The sequence below is a fragment of the Sus scrofa genome, chromosome 6 (genome assembly GCF_054392235.1).
Source record: "Sus scrofa isolate SSC_HxYL_T2T_F1_AM1 chromosome 6, Sscrofa_HxYL_maternal_Yorkshire_Landrace_v2.0, whole genome shotgun sequence".
Classification (NCBI taxonomy): Eukaryota; Metazoa; Chordata; class Mammalia; order Artiodactyla; family Suidae; genus Sus; species Sus scrofa.
Window position 1 is genome coordinate 5086936 of NC_139388.1, and position 15304 is coordinate 5102239.

Genomic DNA, 15304 nt, shown 5'->3' on the forward strand with positions numbered 1-15304 from the left:
AGGAGGCTCAGAGGAGTGAAGAGAGGGGGAAACAGGACGACAGAAGCACTGGGTGGAGGGATTTGGAGCCAAAAGCCCAGGACTGTGGGCGGTGTCTGCAGGCTGCAAATGAAGAAAACCGCATCTGCCCCGAGCCTCTGGAGGGAATGTGGTCCAGCCAACCCCTGGATTTCCACCAGTGACCCCGAATTGGATTCTGATCCCCAGAACGGCAAGATAGCACGCTTGGGCTGTTTTAAGCCACCAGGTATGTAATATTTCCAAGCTCATCAGCCGTAGGGAATGGAGATAACGAGCAAACCCAGAGGGAGAGCCGGGAAAGGAGTCAGAAGTGCTGGTCACAGGGAAAGAGGGCATGGAAGAAATGTTCACAGGCTCAGGCACAGGCAGGTTGGTCTGGATTTTGATTCGGCTTGAATTTTATGATAACCAGAATAGCCTGTCTCGTGGCCTGTTTATCATACACGGTGCATCTTCTTTAACCATCAAAGAAAAGAATGCACTTTCCAGAAGTAAAGTGTGCCCGCCTAGAGGAGACAGATAAACAGCTTCCTCCCTAAGAAGCCCAAACTGGTACCCCGTCCAAGATAAGGAGGCCAAGGTCAAGGTTCTCGCCGTGGACGGGACCATCTGTCTTTTCCGAAGCCTTGAAGGAATGTGCCCTGGCCGTGTTTGACCTGGGTTCTTTTTCTCTGATGTGACAAGACATAAAACTGCGCTGACAACCCTGCTTCTCTGGAGCAGTTTCTCAGAGCTTCGGAGAGGCTGTCTCCTGGCCTGTAGTCCTCCGTCGGGCTCGCACACACCTCGGTTCCAGCCTTATTAGAGATTTTGCAACGATTTGCATCAACAGAGGGCCCACTGGCTGCAGGGAAGGATGAGGGCTCTGGAGCCAGATGACCGGGTTCCAATCCCCTCCGCCCCACTTTCTGCTGTGTGGCCTCGGGTGGGACTGTCACCTCTCCAGTCCTCATGGAAAAAGCAGAGAACTCTTCTCTTAAGGTTGCTGGGAGATGAGAGGAGGCAATTTTTACACAGGGGTTGGTGCAGACCCGATTTTTTTATATGCACTTGACCGTTGTACAGTGCACAGGGTTAGGGGTGCTGGCCCTCAGCACAGTCACAAATCCTGGTGGGACTTCAGCCGTCCACATCCTCCGAGTCCACCCACCACGGGCAGTTCAGTACTGATTACATGCTATGAAAAAAACTGTGTACAGGTGGACCCGTGCTGTTCCAACCTGTGTTGTTCAAGGGTCAACTGTCTACACATCAGGGCCCTTCCCACCAAGGGAAACAAGGGAGGAGAGATGGAGGGGGCGCATCTGGACCAAGAAGGAACGAAGCTGGCTGAGCGCGTCAAGGGTTCCTGGTGACCTCCCAGAACGCCACCAGGTGAAGGGCACAGAACCCACCCGATAATAGCAGTGGCCGCCGCCTGAAAATGAGTGAGACGGGGGCATAGGAGGGCTCAGGACCACCCCATCGCCTCCCGCTCGGGTGCAGACCGAGGCTCTCCCTGTCTCCTCACACCCGCCACATTCCTACCTACACAAAGCATCACCTGGCGTCCTGACTGACGCCATCCAAGCCCCTTTTCATTTTAGAAATGATGGGGGGTGGCAGGGGGCAGGGGCAGGAGTGAAGACTCCCCTGCTCCACCAGGGTCTCAGAATAGCCTTTCACCAAGGCCGTGTCCTGTGTTTTAATTACAGGAAGAGGAAATGTTTTGTGACCCACACATGTTGTTGCCATCTGGGCTAGTGTTTGGGTGGCTTATTTTAAGAGCTTTCTGGAAGCTGCTGTTTCCTGGACCTAAGTGACTTTAAAATGTATATAAAGCTCTCCTGGATCTCAGGGCTTACGAGCTGATACAAATATTCCACCATGAAGTAAACAAAGCTGTGGATTCTTCAATGTCATTGCCAAGGACTGAAAAGCCAATCGGTAGCGTGTTTGTGTCTGGCAGCCTCGAAAAAAGCCCTCGCGGCGTCAATGACCAGGTACCCCCGAATTTAACGGAAGCAGGCCGGGAAGGAAACCAGGTCAAGTAGTAAAGGAGTTATTTGGGATTTAAAAATTGTTTCAAAGAACTTCTATAGAGAACTTCTATAGAGAGCAGATGATAATAAAATCAATTGCTGATATTCGGTGACTGTCCCCACATCAGGCGCTGCACAAGCAGGTGGCAGGTCTCAGCTCACTTCATCACCATGAGAACCCCACCAGGTGGGAATGGACATTCACCGCTGTGATAGATGAGGCACAGAGAGGCTAAGCAACTTGCTCAAGGTCACACAGCTTGTGAATGATAGGACCCAGCTAGCGCCCAGCCCCTGAGCACTCAGCATCTCGCCGCACTGCCTCTCTGAGTGCCTGAAGTCCATGTGTGTTCTCCTTACCAGCTGCCTGGCTCTGGCCCCCCGCCCTGGACCTGGGGTCTCATTGATGTTGGGGGGGCAGAGCCCACCCCTGGGAGCAGCAAGGACAATGTCAAACTGGCATCCCCAGCCTTCCCTGCAGCTGGGGCTTGGCCACTGGATGACAGTTCCTTTAACGGGACCTATGGCTGTGGACTTGGACTTGGGAGGCCGAGGGCTGGTGTCGGAAGCAGCAGACGGGGAGGAATCCGCTCTGGCGGTGGGGTGCATCCATTCACCCTGCCCCACCCCGCTCACCCTCGTCCTGCCTGGAGATCTGAAAGCCAGGGGCAGAAGGGCTTCAAAGCCCGAGTGCCCTCTGGTCCCAGCCCCCACTTCAAAGACTGGCTAAGAATGCTGTAAGCACGGGTCCCAGGGGCTGGCACCCAGCCTCTGTGCCCTCCTCATCACGCCCCCTGCAGGTCACCCTCCACACAGCAGGGTTGGGTTCCCGAGAAACATCCTTCTTAAATAAATAAATCGGCTGATAACCTGGGCTTAATCATTTATCGCTAAAAGCTGTGAACAATTCCTAAGCGCTCTTGGAAGGACTCATAAAATAGATGGCTCCCATCCCAACAGATCCCTCTGAACTCGATTTAACCCTGTCCCGAGAATCCAGGAGTGCTTTGGAGAGCCTCAGGAAATGTTCTATGGGGCTGTGACACCCTGACACCCACACAGGTTGGGGAAAATTTGGTAGGCTTGTACGTACATGAGAAGAAATAATTTAGGAAGCATCACGGGAGGAGCTCTGAGCTTAAGCTCAGCTTGCTGACCTCCCGCCTGTGAGCAGGTGCTCTGTGTGCGACAGGGGGCCCGCCACTGAGAGGCTAAGGGTCTGCGCGGCCCTGGCCCCGGGCCCCTCACCTCCGTGAGACGGATGTCCGCAGGGATCCGGTCGCCGATGGAGAGCGACACGATGTCTCCGGGCACCAGGTCGCGTGCAAGCAGATGCTGGAGTTTTCCTTCCCTGATGCTGCGTGAGAGAGAGGAGGGCGCAGACGCACCGAGGTTGACATCCGTTTTTGTGCCCTTGGATAAACGGAAGCCCAAGGGCTTGGCTAGGCCCCGGAGGCCAAGGGGCAGCTGAGGGGAGGGTGCAGAGGCAGGCAGGGGCTGGCTACCCCCACCCCACTCCCCACCCACACTCCTCACCCCCACCCCCATCCCCGCACCCCCGCACCCCACCCCCGACCCCCCACCCCCACCCCACTCCCCTCCAACCCCTCCGGCGCTCCCAGGCAGATCAGATGGTGCTCTCTCAAAACCCACCCACACACCCACCAGCCAACACACCCACAGACACCAGAAACAGATGGTGGGCAAGGAGCACGGACTTGGACTTGGGCTTGGGCTTGGGGGGTGGGGGTGGCGCCAGAGGTGGGGATGGGTGCAGACATGGATGTGCTCCTATGCCTGGGCTCCGGCTAGAATCCCACCACCCGCAGCCCCTTGCCTGGCCCTGCGGGAGCCTCCCAGCTAGACCCCAGCCTCCCCTCTGCCCCCCGTCCATTCACCCCGCGCATGGCAGCCAGAGCCCTCTTAATGCACAAAAACAGACCATAATTTCCTCCTGCTCCAAAGCTTCCCCAGGGACCTTGCCTCCGCCGCTCTCCTCTCTCTCTCCTTGAACACGTGCAGCCCTTTCCAGCCTCAAGGTCTTTGCCTAACCTTGAATGTTGCAGCAGACATTCCCCTGGTCCCTGTCAACAGACTTCAGTCTGATTCAGGTACCTGCCCTTCTCCCCACAGCCAGATGCTCCAAGGAGTGGGTCCTGACAGGCTGAGACCGACGGGGTGACCCAGACCCTGCTCATGACTCAGGTGGACACAGGTGTGACCTACAACACTGGCCTAGGAGACACAAGTGGATGTCTGCTGGGGGCTCAAAAGAAAGGTTTTCTCACTGTCCACACATATGCACATGTACACACACGCGTGCACACACACACACACACACATGGATGGCCTCTTCTGTTGGAAGTTTTCATGTCTGGCTGTGATGCCCGGAGCAGTGGCAGCCATCTTGGGGCCACGAAGGAAGCCAGTCTGAGAACAAAGCCAATAAGCTGAGGATGGCAGAGCAGAGAAATAAAAGGGCCATGTCCTTGGTACCATCCTGAATTTACTAATCCTGCTGTCCCCCCACCTCAGATCTCTTGCCATAAGACAACACAATTTCCATGTGGTTTGTGCAGATGAATTTTTTTCTTTTAATTTGTATTTAAGAGTGCCTATCAAATATACACGTGCTCTTCCTTCAGCTCTTCCTGCAGCTGGCTCCTGCTGCTTCTCAGCTCTCAACTTAAATGTCAGCTCCTCCTTGAAGGTGAGATCAGGGTAGCCTGCCAGCCAGCTCGGTAAGCTTGTTGCCACACCTCCAACAGTCACTACTGAATCTCTGTGAGGTTTTGTCTTAATTTTGGTGTGGCTTGGGATTGGTGGAGGGGTCTTTTTGGCTTTAATGCACCTGCCACCACATTCCAAAATCATCTCATTCCTTCACTTCATTATCAGCCTCCCCTGTTAGGGACACTGAGCGCCCTGAAGGCCAAGGCCTCCCTGTCTAATTCACCCACGTAGCCAGGGATGATTGCTCCCTGCATACAGTAGGTGCTCAATGAATATTTAATGAATGTGCAGAGTATGGAGGTAAAGCAGGTAAAGCGTGTGTGGCACACGCTTCTCCCAGTTTGGGGCACGGGTCTCAAAGACTCGGCAGCGAGGCTGTGTTCTTTCAACACTTCCAGGCTACATGCCACTGCTGCTCTTCAAAATAAAAGAAAGACGACGTGAGCCTCGTTTCATTTTCGCAAGGAGAATAGCCTGGCTCGCGGCTCCGCTAAAAATTAAATGGAGAAAGAAACAGGCCTACACCATTCTCGCTTCTACGTCCTCCGCTTCCTTGACCCGCGGCAGCAGCCCCTCAGACCCTCTAAGCTGAGCTGCCAAGACGGTAGCCGCCAGCCTGTGAGGCTGTTTGAATTCAAGTTAAATAAGATGAAGAATCCAGTTCCTCAGCTCAAGTCCTCTGTAGCCACATGTGACTAGGGATGCTGTCCCGGGAAGCGCAGATGATAGAACATTCCAGAAGGTTCTACTGCACAGTGCTGTGCACAGTGGACACACCCCTGTCGTATGGGGAGGGGCCTTTTTGTTTTCCCTTTTTCCTTTTTAAACATCCTTGGTAACGGCTGTGTGATAACAAAGAGCAAAGCAGAAAGGTTCGGGGCAGGAAGGAGGCCGGCGGTCTGCGCGGCAAATGGCCGGGGGTCCTCTTGGAGTTTCCCCCCTTCAGCTGAGTTCTGAAGCCTCAGGCTGTCATTCATTCATTCACACCAAACCCCCAGCATGTGGAACTTCCTGGGCTGGGGATCGAACCTGTGCAGCAGTTGCAACTTGTGCCACAGCTGCAACAACACCAGATCCTTAACCCATTGTACCACACAGGCACTCCTGATGCCTTAGCTTGCTAAAACGCTGCCTCTCAGCCTCTTTGGAGCCCCATTTTGAGACTCCAGTGAGACCCCTGACGGCACTTCTTAGGAAACATGCATATAGTCTTGCCCCCTTTATCACAGGTCTCGTGGGCTGCTCTGTTCCCAAAGCCTTCACCGTCGCCGGGGGCTCCCAGGTTGGGCACCCTGATTAGACACACCAATGACAGAGCTGCAGCCCAGAGAGGTTGAGTAACATGCCCGAGGATACACAGCAGTCCGCTGGCCGCGCAGAGGCCACGTTTCCCAGCTCCCAGTAAGACACGGTTCTGCCCCATCACAGCATAAAGGATACAAATCATGCGAATCTTTTGACGCACTCCCCAGCCCGGTGGCTCCTTGGATGAACCAAAAAGTCCCAGGGGGTCTCCAACTTACCAGTTACATTCAGGAGGCACCAGCTTGGTCAGCTCTTCCAGAGATTTCTCTGACCTGTACTCCTGGCAGAGGGCACAGCAAAGATGGTGCTCAAGCTTGGGGGCTCCGCGGGGCTCCCGCCTGCCCAGGGGACCCCGCCCGACACCCGAGGACAGGCATACGCACCTGGATAAAGGCGACGGTGACCACAATCAGCACGGCCTGGGGGGCAAACGAGAGGGCACGTTAACACACAGCTGCCCAACGAGGGGGTGAAGGAGCCCGCAAGAGGCAGGGGGCAGACGTGGTCTCTGGGTACATTTCCTTCCTTCTTGCAAAAGAAGTGCACTGAGCAGAACTTTAGGACACAGAACGAGCCAAAACAGCACCCCACGTTCTGCCACCTAGAGATACACATTTTGGGGTATCCATCTAGATTTTCTGGCACAGATATACTCCCACTAGAGGGCCGTACGGTAGAGATGGAATTTTTCCTCTCTCAACAGCACAGAGGCAGCGTCACGTCAGAAGATGTGGTGGTAGCCTCAGGCTTTCAAACAGAAGCACCGAATTCCACTGCGTGGAAAGAGTCTTTGTACTTTGAAAGACAGCCCTTGGCAGAGAGAAGGAAGCAGGAATAAAAGTCCTCAAAAGGTGTTCAGCGCCAGATATGAAAGGTGAGCCACTGTCCAGAATAGGTCAGTGCGTAGAAAGCGGACCTGGTTTCCAGGGGCTGGTGGGTGGGGGCGGGGCGCCACTGTGTAATGGGTATGGGGTCTTCTTTTAGGGCAATGAAAACATTCTGGAACTAGCCAAGGGTGGTGATGGCACACCGCTGTGAATGTATTCACTTTAAAATGGCTCATCTTCACGTGCTTTTCACCCGAATCACACTTTTGTCAGAGATGGCCAGTGCCTCTCTCTGCACGATTACAGTGATTCTTCTTTGTCCTGTGTGCACAGCCAGGAGCCAGCGACGCCACCCAGGGGTTGGGGGAAAGCAGTTCACTGCAACCTTGGTCCCACCAGCAAAGACCCAACAGCCACCTGGGTACCTGCCCAGAGAGGAGTGACCCAATGACCAGGACACCCCAGGGGGTACAGAATGATGTGCGTTTCCTTTCCTCCTCCTCCTCTTCTTCTTTTTAAATCTATAGCCAAACTCTTGTTTCCTTGCGGAGACTCGACAAGCCCTAGGCAGCGGGTCTGGGAGGGGGGCGCTGTCCCTGCAGGGCGCTGTCCCCCCACTCACCACGGCGATGCTGACGGCATCCTCATACTCCCTCGTAAGGACGCTCACCAGGGCAGAGGCCAGAAGCAGCAGGATCAGGGGGTTCTTAAACTGAAAAAGGAACACAGGGCAGGAGGATCTTTTCTAGGCGGATGGAGATCAGAGACCAGGCTCCCTGCCTCCCAGTGGTTCTCCTCTGCCTGCAGACCCACCGCTGCAGTTTCACGGACACCGGTTGCTGGGGGTCCTCTTGGCACAGTGCCCTTCCAGACACCAGCCCTGACCCTGCCTTTCGGCTCTTGGTCTCGCCTCGCCACATCTCTGTGGTGCTCCAGGTCAGAACCTTCCCTCTGGTGGATGCCAGCCCTGGTCCAGCATGGCCAAGGGGTTCCCCTCTGACCACGCCTGTCCTGCAAAGCCATATGTCCCAATCACAGCCACCCCTCTCAGAACCTCTTCTGGGGGATCTGATGATGTCCCTCCCGAGAACAGGTGTGGCAGAACACTCCCCAAAGGATTTTGACTTTATTATTTTATGCACAGTAGGCACCCCCACCCCCTTGTCTGGGGTTTTGCTTTCCGCTGCTTCAGTGACATGCGGTCCAAAGATGTTAAATGGAAAATTACAGAAATAAATAATTCAAAAGTTTTAAATCGCAGGCCATTCTGCCTGGCATGATGGAACCTTGCACCACCCCACGCCACCCTGCCTGGGCTCCCCAACCATCCACTCCCTCTACTCCGGACATTGTCATGCCTCGATGATGCAGAACGGCCTGAAGCCGCCGATGTGCCTCCTATGTCACAACACCTGCATCGTTCCCGCCCCTCAGCTCTTCGCGCAGGCATTTGGCCATCTGACTTAATCCCAAGAAGATGATACTCACTTCTGAACACGGTACAATAAGCCATCTTGAGAGAGAAGGATAGATCATATTCATGTGGCTTTGATTAGAGTATATTGTTATAATTGCTTTATTTTAGTATGACTGCTGTGACTCTCTTACTGTGCCTCATTTATAAATTAAATTTTATCACAGAGAGGTCTGTACTGGAAAAAAAACCATAGCATATACTGGGTTTGGTACTATCAAGCATTTTAGGCACCTCTTAGGGTCCTGGGAGGTATCTGTCACAGATCAGGGGTACCACTGTGTCTCTCTCATTTCATGCGGGCATTTCAACAGTTATCGATAATTGAAGGGAAACATAAATGAAAACACACAAATAGGGTCAGAAAGAGTAGACCAAAGATCAGGGTCAGGCTAAGACTCAAAACCTCAATACGCAAAACAGAGGTGTTTAAATTGAGGCTGTACACAATGAAATATTAGAAAAGGAATACAAAAATACGATACCTTTTAAAATTGCACCTCACAAAATCAAATACCTCAGAGTACACCTGAACAAGGAGGTAAAGGACCTATATGTCGAGAACTATAAAACTTTAATCAAAGAAATCAAAGAAGATGTAAAGAAATGGAAAGATATTCCATGTTCCTGGATTGGGAAAATCAATATTGTAAAAATGGCCATACTACCCAAAGCAATCTACAGATTCAATGCAATCCCTATCAAATTACCCATGACATTTTTCACAGAACTAGAACAAACAACCCAAACATTTATATGGAACCACAAAAGACCCAGAATCGCCAAAGCAATCCTGAGAAACAAAAACCAAGCAGGAGGCATAACTCTCTCAGACTTCAAGAAATACTACAAAGCCACAGTCATCAAAACAGTGTGGTACTGGTATCAAAACAGACAGACAGACCAATGGAACAGAAGAGAGAACCCAGAAATAAACCCTGTCACCTATGGTCAATTAATCTTTGACAAGGGAGGCAAGGACATAAACTGGGAAAAAGAAAGTCTATTCAGCAGGCATTGCTGGAAACCTGGACAGCTGCATGCAAAGCAAGGAAACTAGAACACACCCTCACACCATGCACAAAAATAAACTCCAAATGGCTGAAAGACTTAAATATACGACAGGACACCATCAAACTCCTAGAAGAAGACATAGGCAAAACACTCTCTGACATCAACTTCATGAATATTTTCTCAGGTCAGTCTCCCAAAGCAATAGAAATAACAGCAAAAATAAACCCATGGGACCTCATCAAACTGAAAAGCTTTTGCACAGCAAAGGAAACCAAAAAGAAAATAAAAAGACAACTTACAGAATGGGAGAACACAGTTTCAAATGATGCAACCGACAAGGGCTTAATCTCTAGAATATATAAACAACTTATACAACCCAACAGCAAAAAAGCCAATCAATCAATGGAAAAATGGGCAAAAGACCTGAATAGACATTTCTCCAAAGAAGATATACAGATGGCCAACAAACACATGAAAAAATGCTCAACATCACTGGTTATAAGAGAAATGCAAATCAAAACTACCATGAGATACCACCTCACACCAGTCAGAATGGCCATCATTAATAAATCCACAAATAAGTGCTGGAGGGGCTGTGGAGAAAAGGGACCCCTCCTGCACTGTTGGTGGGAATGTAAACTGGTACAGCCACTGTGGAGAACAGTTTGGAGATAGCTTAGAAATCTATACATAGAACTTCCATATGACCCCACAATCCCACTCTTGGGCATCTATCCGGACAAAACTCTACTTAAAAGAGACACGTGCACCCGCATGTTCATGCAGCACTATTCACAATAGCCAGGACATGGAAACAACCCAAATGTCCATCGACAGATGATTGGATTCGGAAGATGTGGTATATATACACAATGGAATACTACTCAGCCATAAAAAAGAATGACATAATGCCATTTGCAGCAACATGGATGGAACTAGAGAATCTCATACTGAGTGAAATGAGCCAGAAAGACAAAGGCAAATACCATATGATATCACTTATACCTGGAATCTAATATCCAGCACAAATGAACATCTCCTCAGAAAAGAAAATCATGGACTTGGAGAAGAGACTTGTGGCTGCCTGATGGGAGGGGGAGGGAGTGGGAGGGATCGGGAGCTTGGGCTTATCAGACACAACTTAGAATAGATTTACAAGGAGATCCTGCTGAATAGCATTGAGAACTTTGTCTAGATACTCATGTTGCAACAGAAGAAAGGGTGGGGGAAAAAATGTAATTGTAATGTATACATGTAAGGATAACCTGACCCCCTTGCTGTACAGTGGGAAAATAAAAAGATTAAAAAAAAATAAAAATAAAAATAAAAAATTGAGGCTGTACATTTGGCTCTGAGCTTCCAGGAAGCAAAGGCAAAAAGGAAATATAACCAGATATGTGAGTCATACTGCTGACAAAAAGAAACACATCAACAGCATGCCAATGCGATGCACAAAGGGATTTAATGCCACTCACCCCAGAACTGCCGTGTATTGACCCCTCTGAACAAGGGTCATGGCACTCTGTGCCATGGCAGCTCACCAGCTGCCCAGAGTTAGCCACAGTGTTTATTTTGGGTTTTTTGGGTTTGTTTTTTTTTTTTATTTTGCTTTTTAGGGCTGCACCTGCAGCATATGGAGGTTCCCAGGCTAGGGGTCTAATCTGAGCTACAGCTGCCAGTCGACGCCACAGCCACAGCAACATAGGATCCGAGCCCCATCTGCGAACTACACCACAGCTCATGGCAACACCGGATCCTTAACCCACTGAGCGAGGCCAGGGATCAAACCCACAACCTCATGGTTCTTAGTCAGATTCGTTTCTGCTCTGCCAAGACGGGAACTCCAACACAGCATCTATTTTGAATCCTCAACACTGAGCAACTCAAATACATTTCATCTTCTTAGCTACAATTTCTCTATGGCTGCATCAAACTATTTGTCTCTATCCTCTGATAGAATGTAATCTTACTTAGGACACAGGTCACATCCATCCTGCTACGTCAGTCCTTCTAGGACCTCGAGGGGGTCTGAGCACAAGGGGGAGCAGGCAGGAGCTGAGGAATCTGATCGGATTCCAGCTCTGTCTCCATCACTTCCCCACTGAGAAACCTCAAGCAAGCCCCTAACTGCTCCAAGCCCCTGCTCTCTCAGTTGATGGGGCGAAATAACCTGCCCACCGGCCAGCGCACAGTAGGTATTTTAACACATGGTAGCCAGGAGCACCAAGGCTGATTACAGAAGGCACTCAATAAAACCTAGGCAAAGGCAGGAATTGTGGCCACCTGAGTTCTAGAAAACAGCCCCTCTATCAGGGCTCTTGTTGCAATAGTTGGGTCTTGTGGAAGCTTTCCCACAGATGCTGGGCTGGGCTGGGCTGGGGGGCTCATTGCACCTCCAGAGAGAGGCGCACTTCAAAGCTAGCTTGCCTGGTGCTCTGGTGTGAGACACACTGCTGGGAGTCACCCCCCGGAGGCTCACAAAAGAGCTTCCCACAAAAACTTGAAACTTGCATCAGCATTTCTGAGATGGACGTTATGCAACTGGTTACAGGATTCTTCCCAAAGGCGACATCTGCAACGTGGAAATAAACCACCTGCTCATTTTGGGACCTCATGAGCCATGACATGGGACAGGTTCCCAGGACAGGAAAAGGGCTTCGACTGAAAATTTTAAAGGACACGCCACCCAAAAGGAAAGGGTGGCCTGGGTCCAGACCCCAATTCTAACAAATCAACGGTGAAGAGGCGTGGGAAAGGAACCTGAACACAAACTTGTAACGGAGAGAGGACACCAGGGTAGAGAGAGCTGCAACGGGGAAAGGCGACGACACCAGGCGCAGGGCATGTGAATGAAGTGTTCACGGTCTTAGTGGGATAATCGCATTGTTACTACGGCTTCAAAAGAGAGAACGAGAAAGACGAATGTCCTCTAATGGGAGAGATGCAAATCAAAGTATAGATGGTGAAATAATTCAGTATCTAGAATTTGCTTTCAAATCTGTAGTGACGGGAGTTCCCATTGTGGCCCCGTGGTAACACACCCGATTAGTATCCATGAGGATGAGGGTTTGAACTCTGGTCTCGCTCAGTGAGTTAAGGATCCGGTGTTGCCATGAGCTGTCGCGTGGGTTGCAGATGCAGCTCGGATCTGGCATTGCTGTGGCATAGGCTGGCGGCTGCAGCTCCAGTTTAAACCCTAGTCTGGAAACTTCCCTATGCCACAGGGGCAGCCCTCAAAAAAAAAAAAAAAAAAAAAAAAAGACAAGAAAAAAATATTGCAGTGACTTAAATGCTTCTGCATGGCAAAGAAAACCATAAAAAAACAAAAAGCCAACTCATGGAGTGGGAGAAAAAGCTCTGCAAATCAAACAACCAACAAGGGCTTCATCTCCAAAATGTACAAACATCTCATACGGCTTTACATGAGAAAAACGAACAACCCAATCAAAAACTGGACAGAAGCGCTAAATAGACATTTCTCCAAAGAAGACAGACAGATGGCCAAAAGGCACCTGAAAAGATGTTCAACGTCACTAATTATTAGAGAAACGCAAATCAAAACTACAATGAGGTGTCACCTCACGCCGGTCAGAGTGGTTATCGTCAAAAAGCCTACAAACAACAAACGCGGGAGAGGATGTGAGGAAAAGGGGACCCTCCCTGCATGGTTGGTGGGAAGGTAAATTGGTGCAGCCACTATGGAGAACGGTATGGAGGCTCCTTACAAATCTAACTCAAGAACAATCATATGACTCAACAATCCTGCACATCTATCTGGTGAAAACCGTAACCTGAAAAGAACATGCACCCCAATGTTCATTACTGCACAATGTACAATACCCACGACAGGGAAGCAGCCTAAATGTCCTTCCATAGAGGAATGGGTAAAGACGATGTGGTACATATATTCAATGGAATATTACTTGGCAACAAAAAAGAATGAAATGACGCCATTTGCAGCAACGTGAGTGGACCTAGAGATTATCATACTAAGTGAGCTAAGTCAGATAGAGAAAGACAAATATCACATGATGTCACTTCTACGACATCTACTAAAAATGATACAAAAGAACTTTTTTATAAAATAGACACCAACGCACAGAAGGGGAAACCATCGGGGGAGGAATACACTGGGAGGATGGGATGAACACACACACCTGTATGTAAAAAACTACCAAGGACCCACTGTAGAGCACAGGGAGGCCTATTCAATGTTCCATAAAATCCTACGGGATGGGGAACAAAAGAATATGTATAGCTGGTTCACTTTGCTGTGAACCTGAAAATGATAAAACATAAATCAATAACATTTAAAAAAATTCTTCAGTGAGAAAAGGCAGATAAAAGTGAGTCTTCATGGGCTGGTAATTACTGAAGCTAGATGGTGGCTCTATGGGGCTGATTATTTTATTCTCTCACTAATGTATATTTTTAAAATTTTCCCTCAGAAAAGGTTAAAAAGAAGCCTTGGTCAGAGTAATTCCATTTTGGTCCTGAGAGCACCTGAAAGCGCTGGGGATGGGGAGGTTGCAGAGGAAGGGGTGGCCCTGCGTCCTCGGGGCGGGACCCGGAGTTGTCTGGCAGAGCTCACGGCCTCACAGGTGTGGCCACCTGCCGCCACACCGGGGTGGACGTACCTTTTCCTTGGAAGTCCGGAGAGAATGAAGGACCAAAGGAGGGGGCAGGCCAGAGGAGAGTGAGTTAGTGTTCTGGGGGTGCTGTGATAAACGACCACTACCTGGGGGGGGGGGAGCTTAAAACAAGTGACTTTTTCTCCCACGCTTCCAGAGGCAAGACATCCCACATCCAGGTGGCAGCAGGGCCATGCTTTCTGGGAGGATGCTGTCCTGCCTCTTCCCGTTGCTGGTGTGGCCAGTGTGCCTTGGCTTCTAGACACATCACTCCTGTCTCCACCTCTGTGGTCCCATGGCCTTCTCCTGTGTGTGTGTGTGTCTCTGAGAATCGTCCCTTGTAAGGACACCAGTCCCTGGAAAGGGACCCACCCCAACCCAGAAGGACCCCATCTTCACTAATCCCAGCTACCAAGACCTTATTTCCTAAAAAAGACCATATTCTGAGGTTCCAGGTGGACATGAATTTCATAGGGATGCTATTCACCCTTGTACAGGCAAGAAGCCGCCCTTGGTCCAGTGGCATTAAAAAAAGATTCCATTGCGCAAATCAAAGCTGCTGTGGGATACCAGCTCACACCCGTCAGAATGGCCATCATGAATAAGTCCACAAATAACAAATGCTGGAGAGGGTGTGGAGAAAAGGGACCCCTCCTGCACTGCTGGTGGGAATGTAAATTGGTACAACCACTATGGAAACCAGTATGGAGGTACCTTAGAAAACTACACATAGAACGACCATATGATCCAGCAATCCCACTCTTGGGCATATATCCGGACAAAACTTTCCTTGAAAAAGACACATGCACCCACATATTCACTGAAGCACCAATCACAATAGCCAAGACATGGAAACAACCTAAATGCCCATTAACAGATGGACGTATTGAGAAGATGTGGTGTATATACACGATGGAATATTACTCAGCCATAAAAAGAACAAAATAATGCCATTTACAGCAATGTTCTCCAGGAACTAGAAACTCTCATACTAAGTGAAGTCAGTCAGGAAGAGAAAGACAAATACTGTATGCTATCACTTATATCTGGAATCTAATATACAGCACAAATGAACCTTTCCACAGAAAAGAAACTCATGGACTTGGATAACAGACTTGTGGTTGCCAAGGGTGGAGAGGGGGGAGTGGGATGAATTGGGAATCTGGGTTTAATAGATGCCAAGAATTGCCTTTGGAATGCATAAGCAATGAGATCCTGCTGTGTCGCACTGGGACTGTATCTAGTCACCTGCGATGGGACATGATGGAGGAGAATGTG

General features: G+C 50.0%; 1 protein-coding gene across 8 annotated transcripts in view; it reads right to left on the minus strand.

Moving 5' to 3' along the window:
• ATP2C2 (ATPase secretory pathway Ca2+ transporting 2) overlaps positions 1–15304 on the minus strand; it is an 83013-nt gene that overhangs the window by 37272 nt on the left and 30437 nt on the right. For all 8 annotated transcript variants that reach the window (XR_014805329.1, XR_002344471.2, XR_014805327.1 and 5 more), the window contains exons 4-7: positions 7530–7619; positions 6464–6499; positions 6299–6360; positions 3291–3399 (exon numbers count right to left, since the gene is read on the minus strand). Coding sequence is in view for 3 of the 8 variants with exons in the window: in XM_084959415.1 (XP_084815541.1) it covers positions 3291–3399; positions 6299–6360; positions 6464–6499; positions 7530–7619 (297 nt within the window). In the remaining 5 variants the exon portion in view is untranslated. The remainder of the gene's footprint in view (positions 1–3290; positions 3400–6298; positions 6361–6463; positions 6500–7529; positions 7620–15304) is intronic.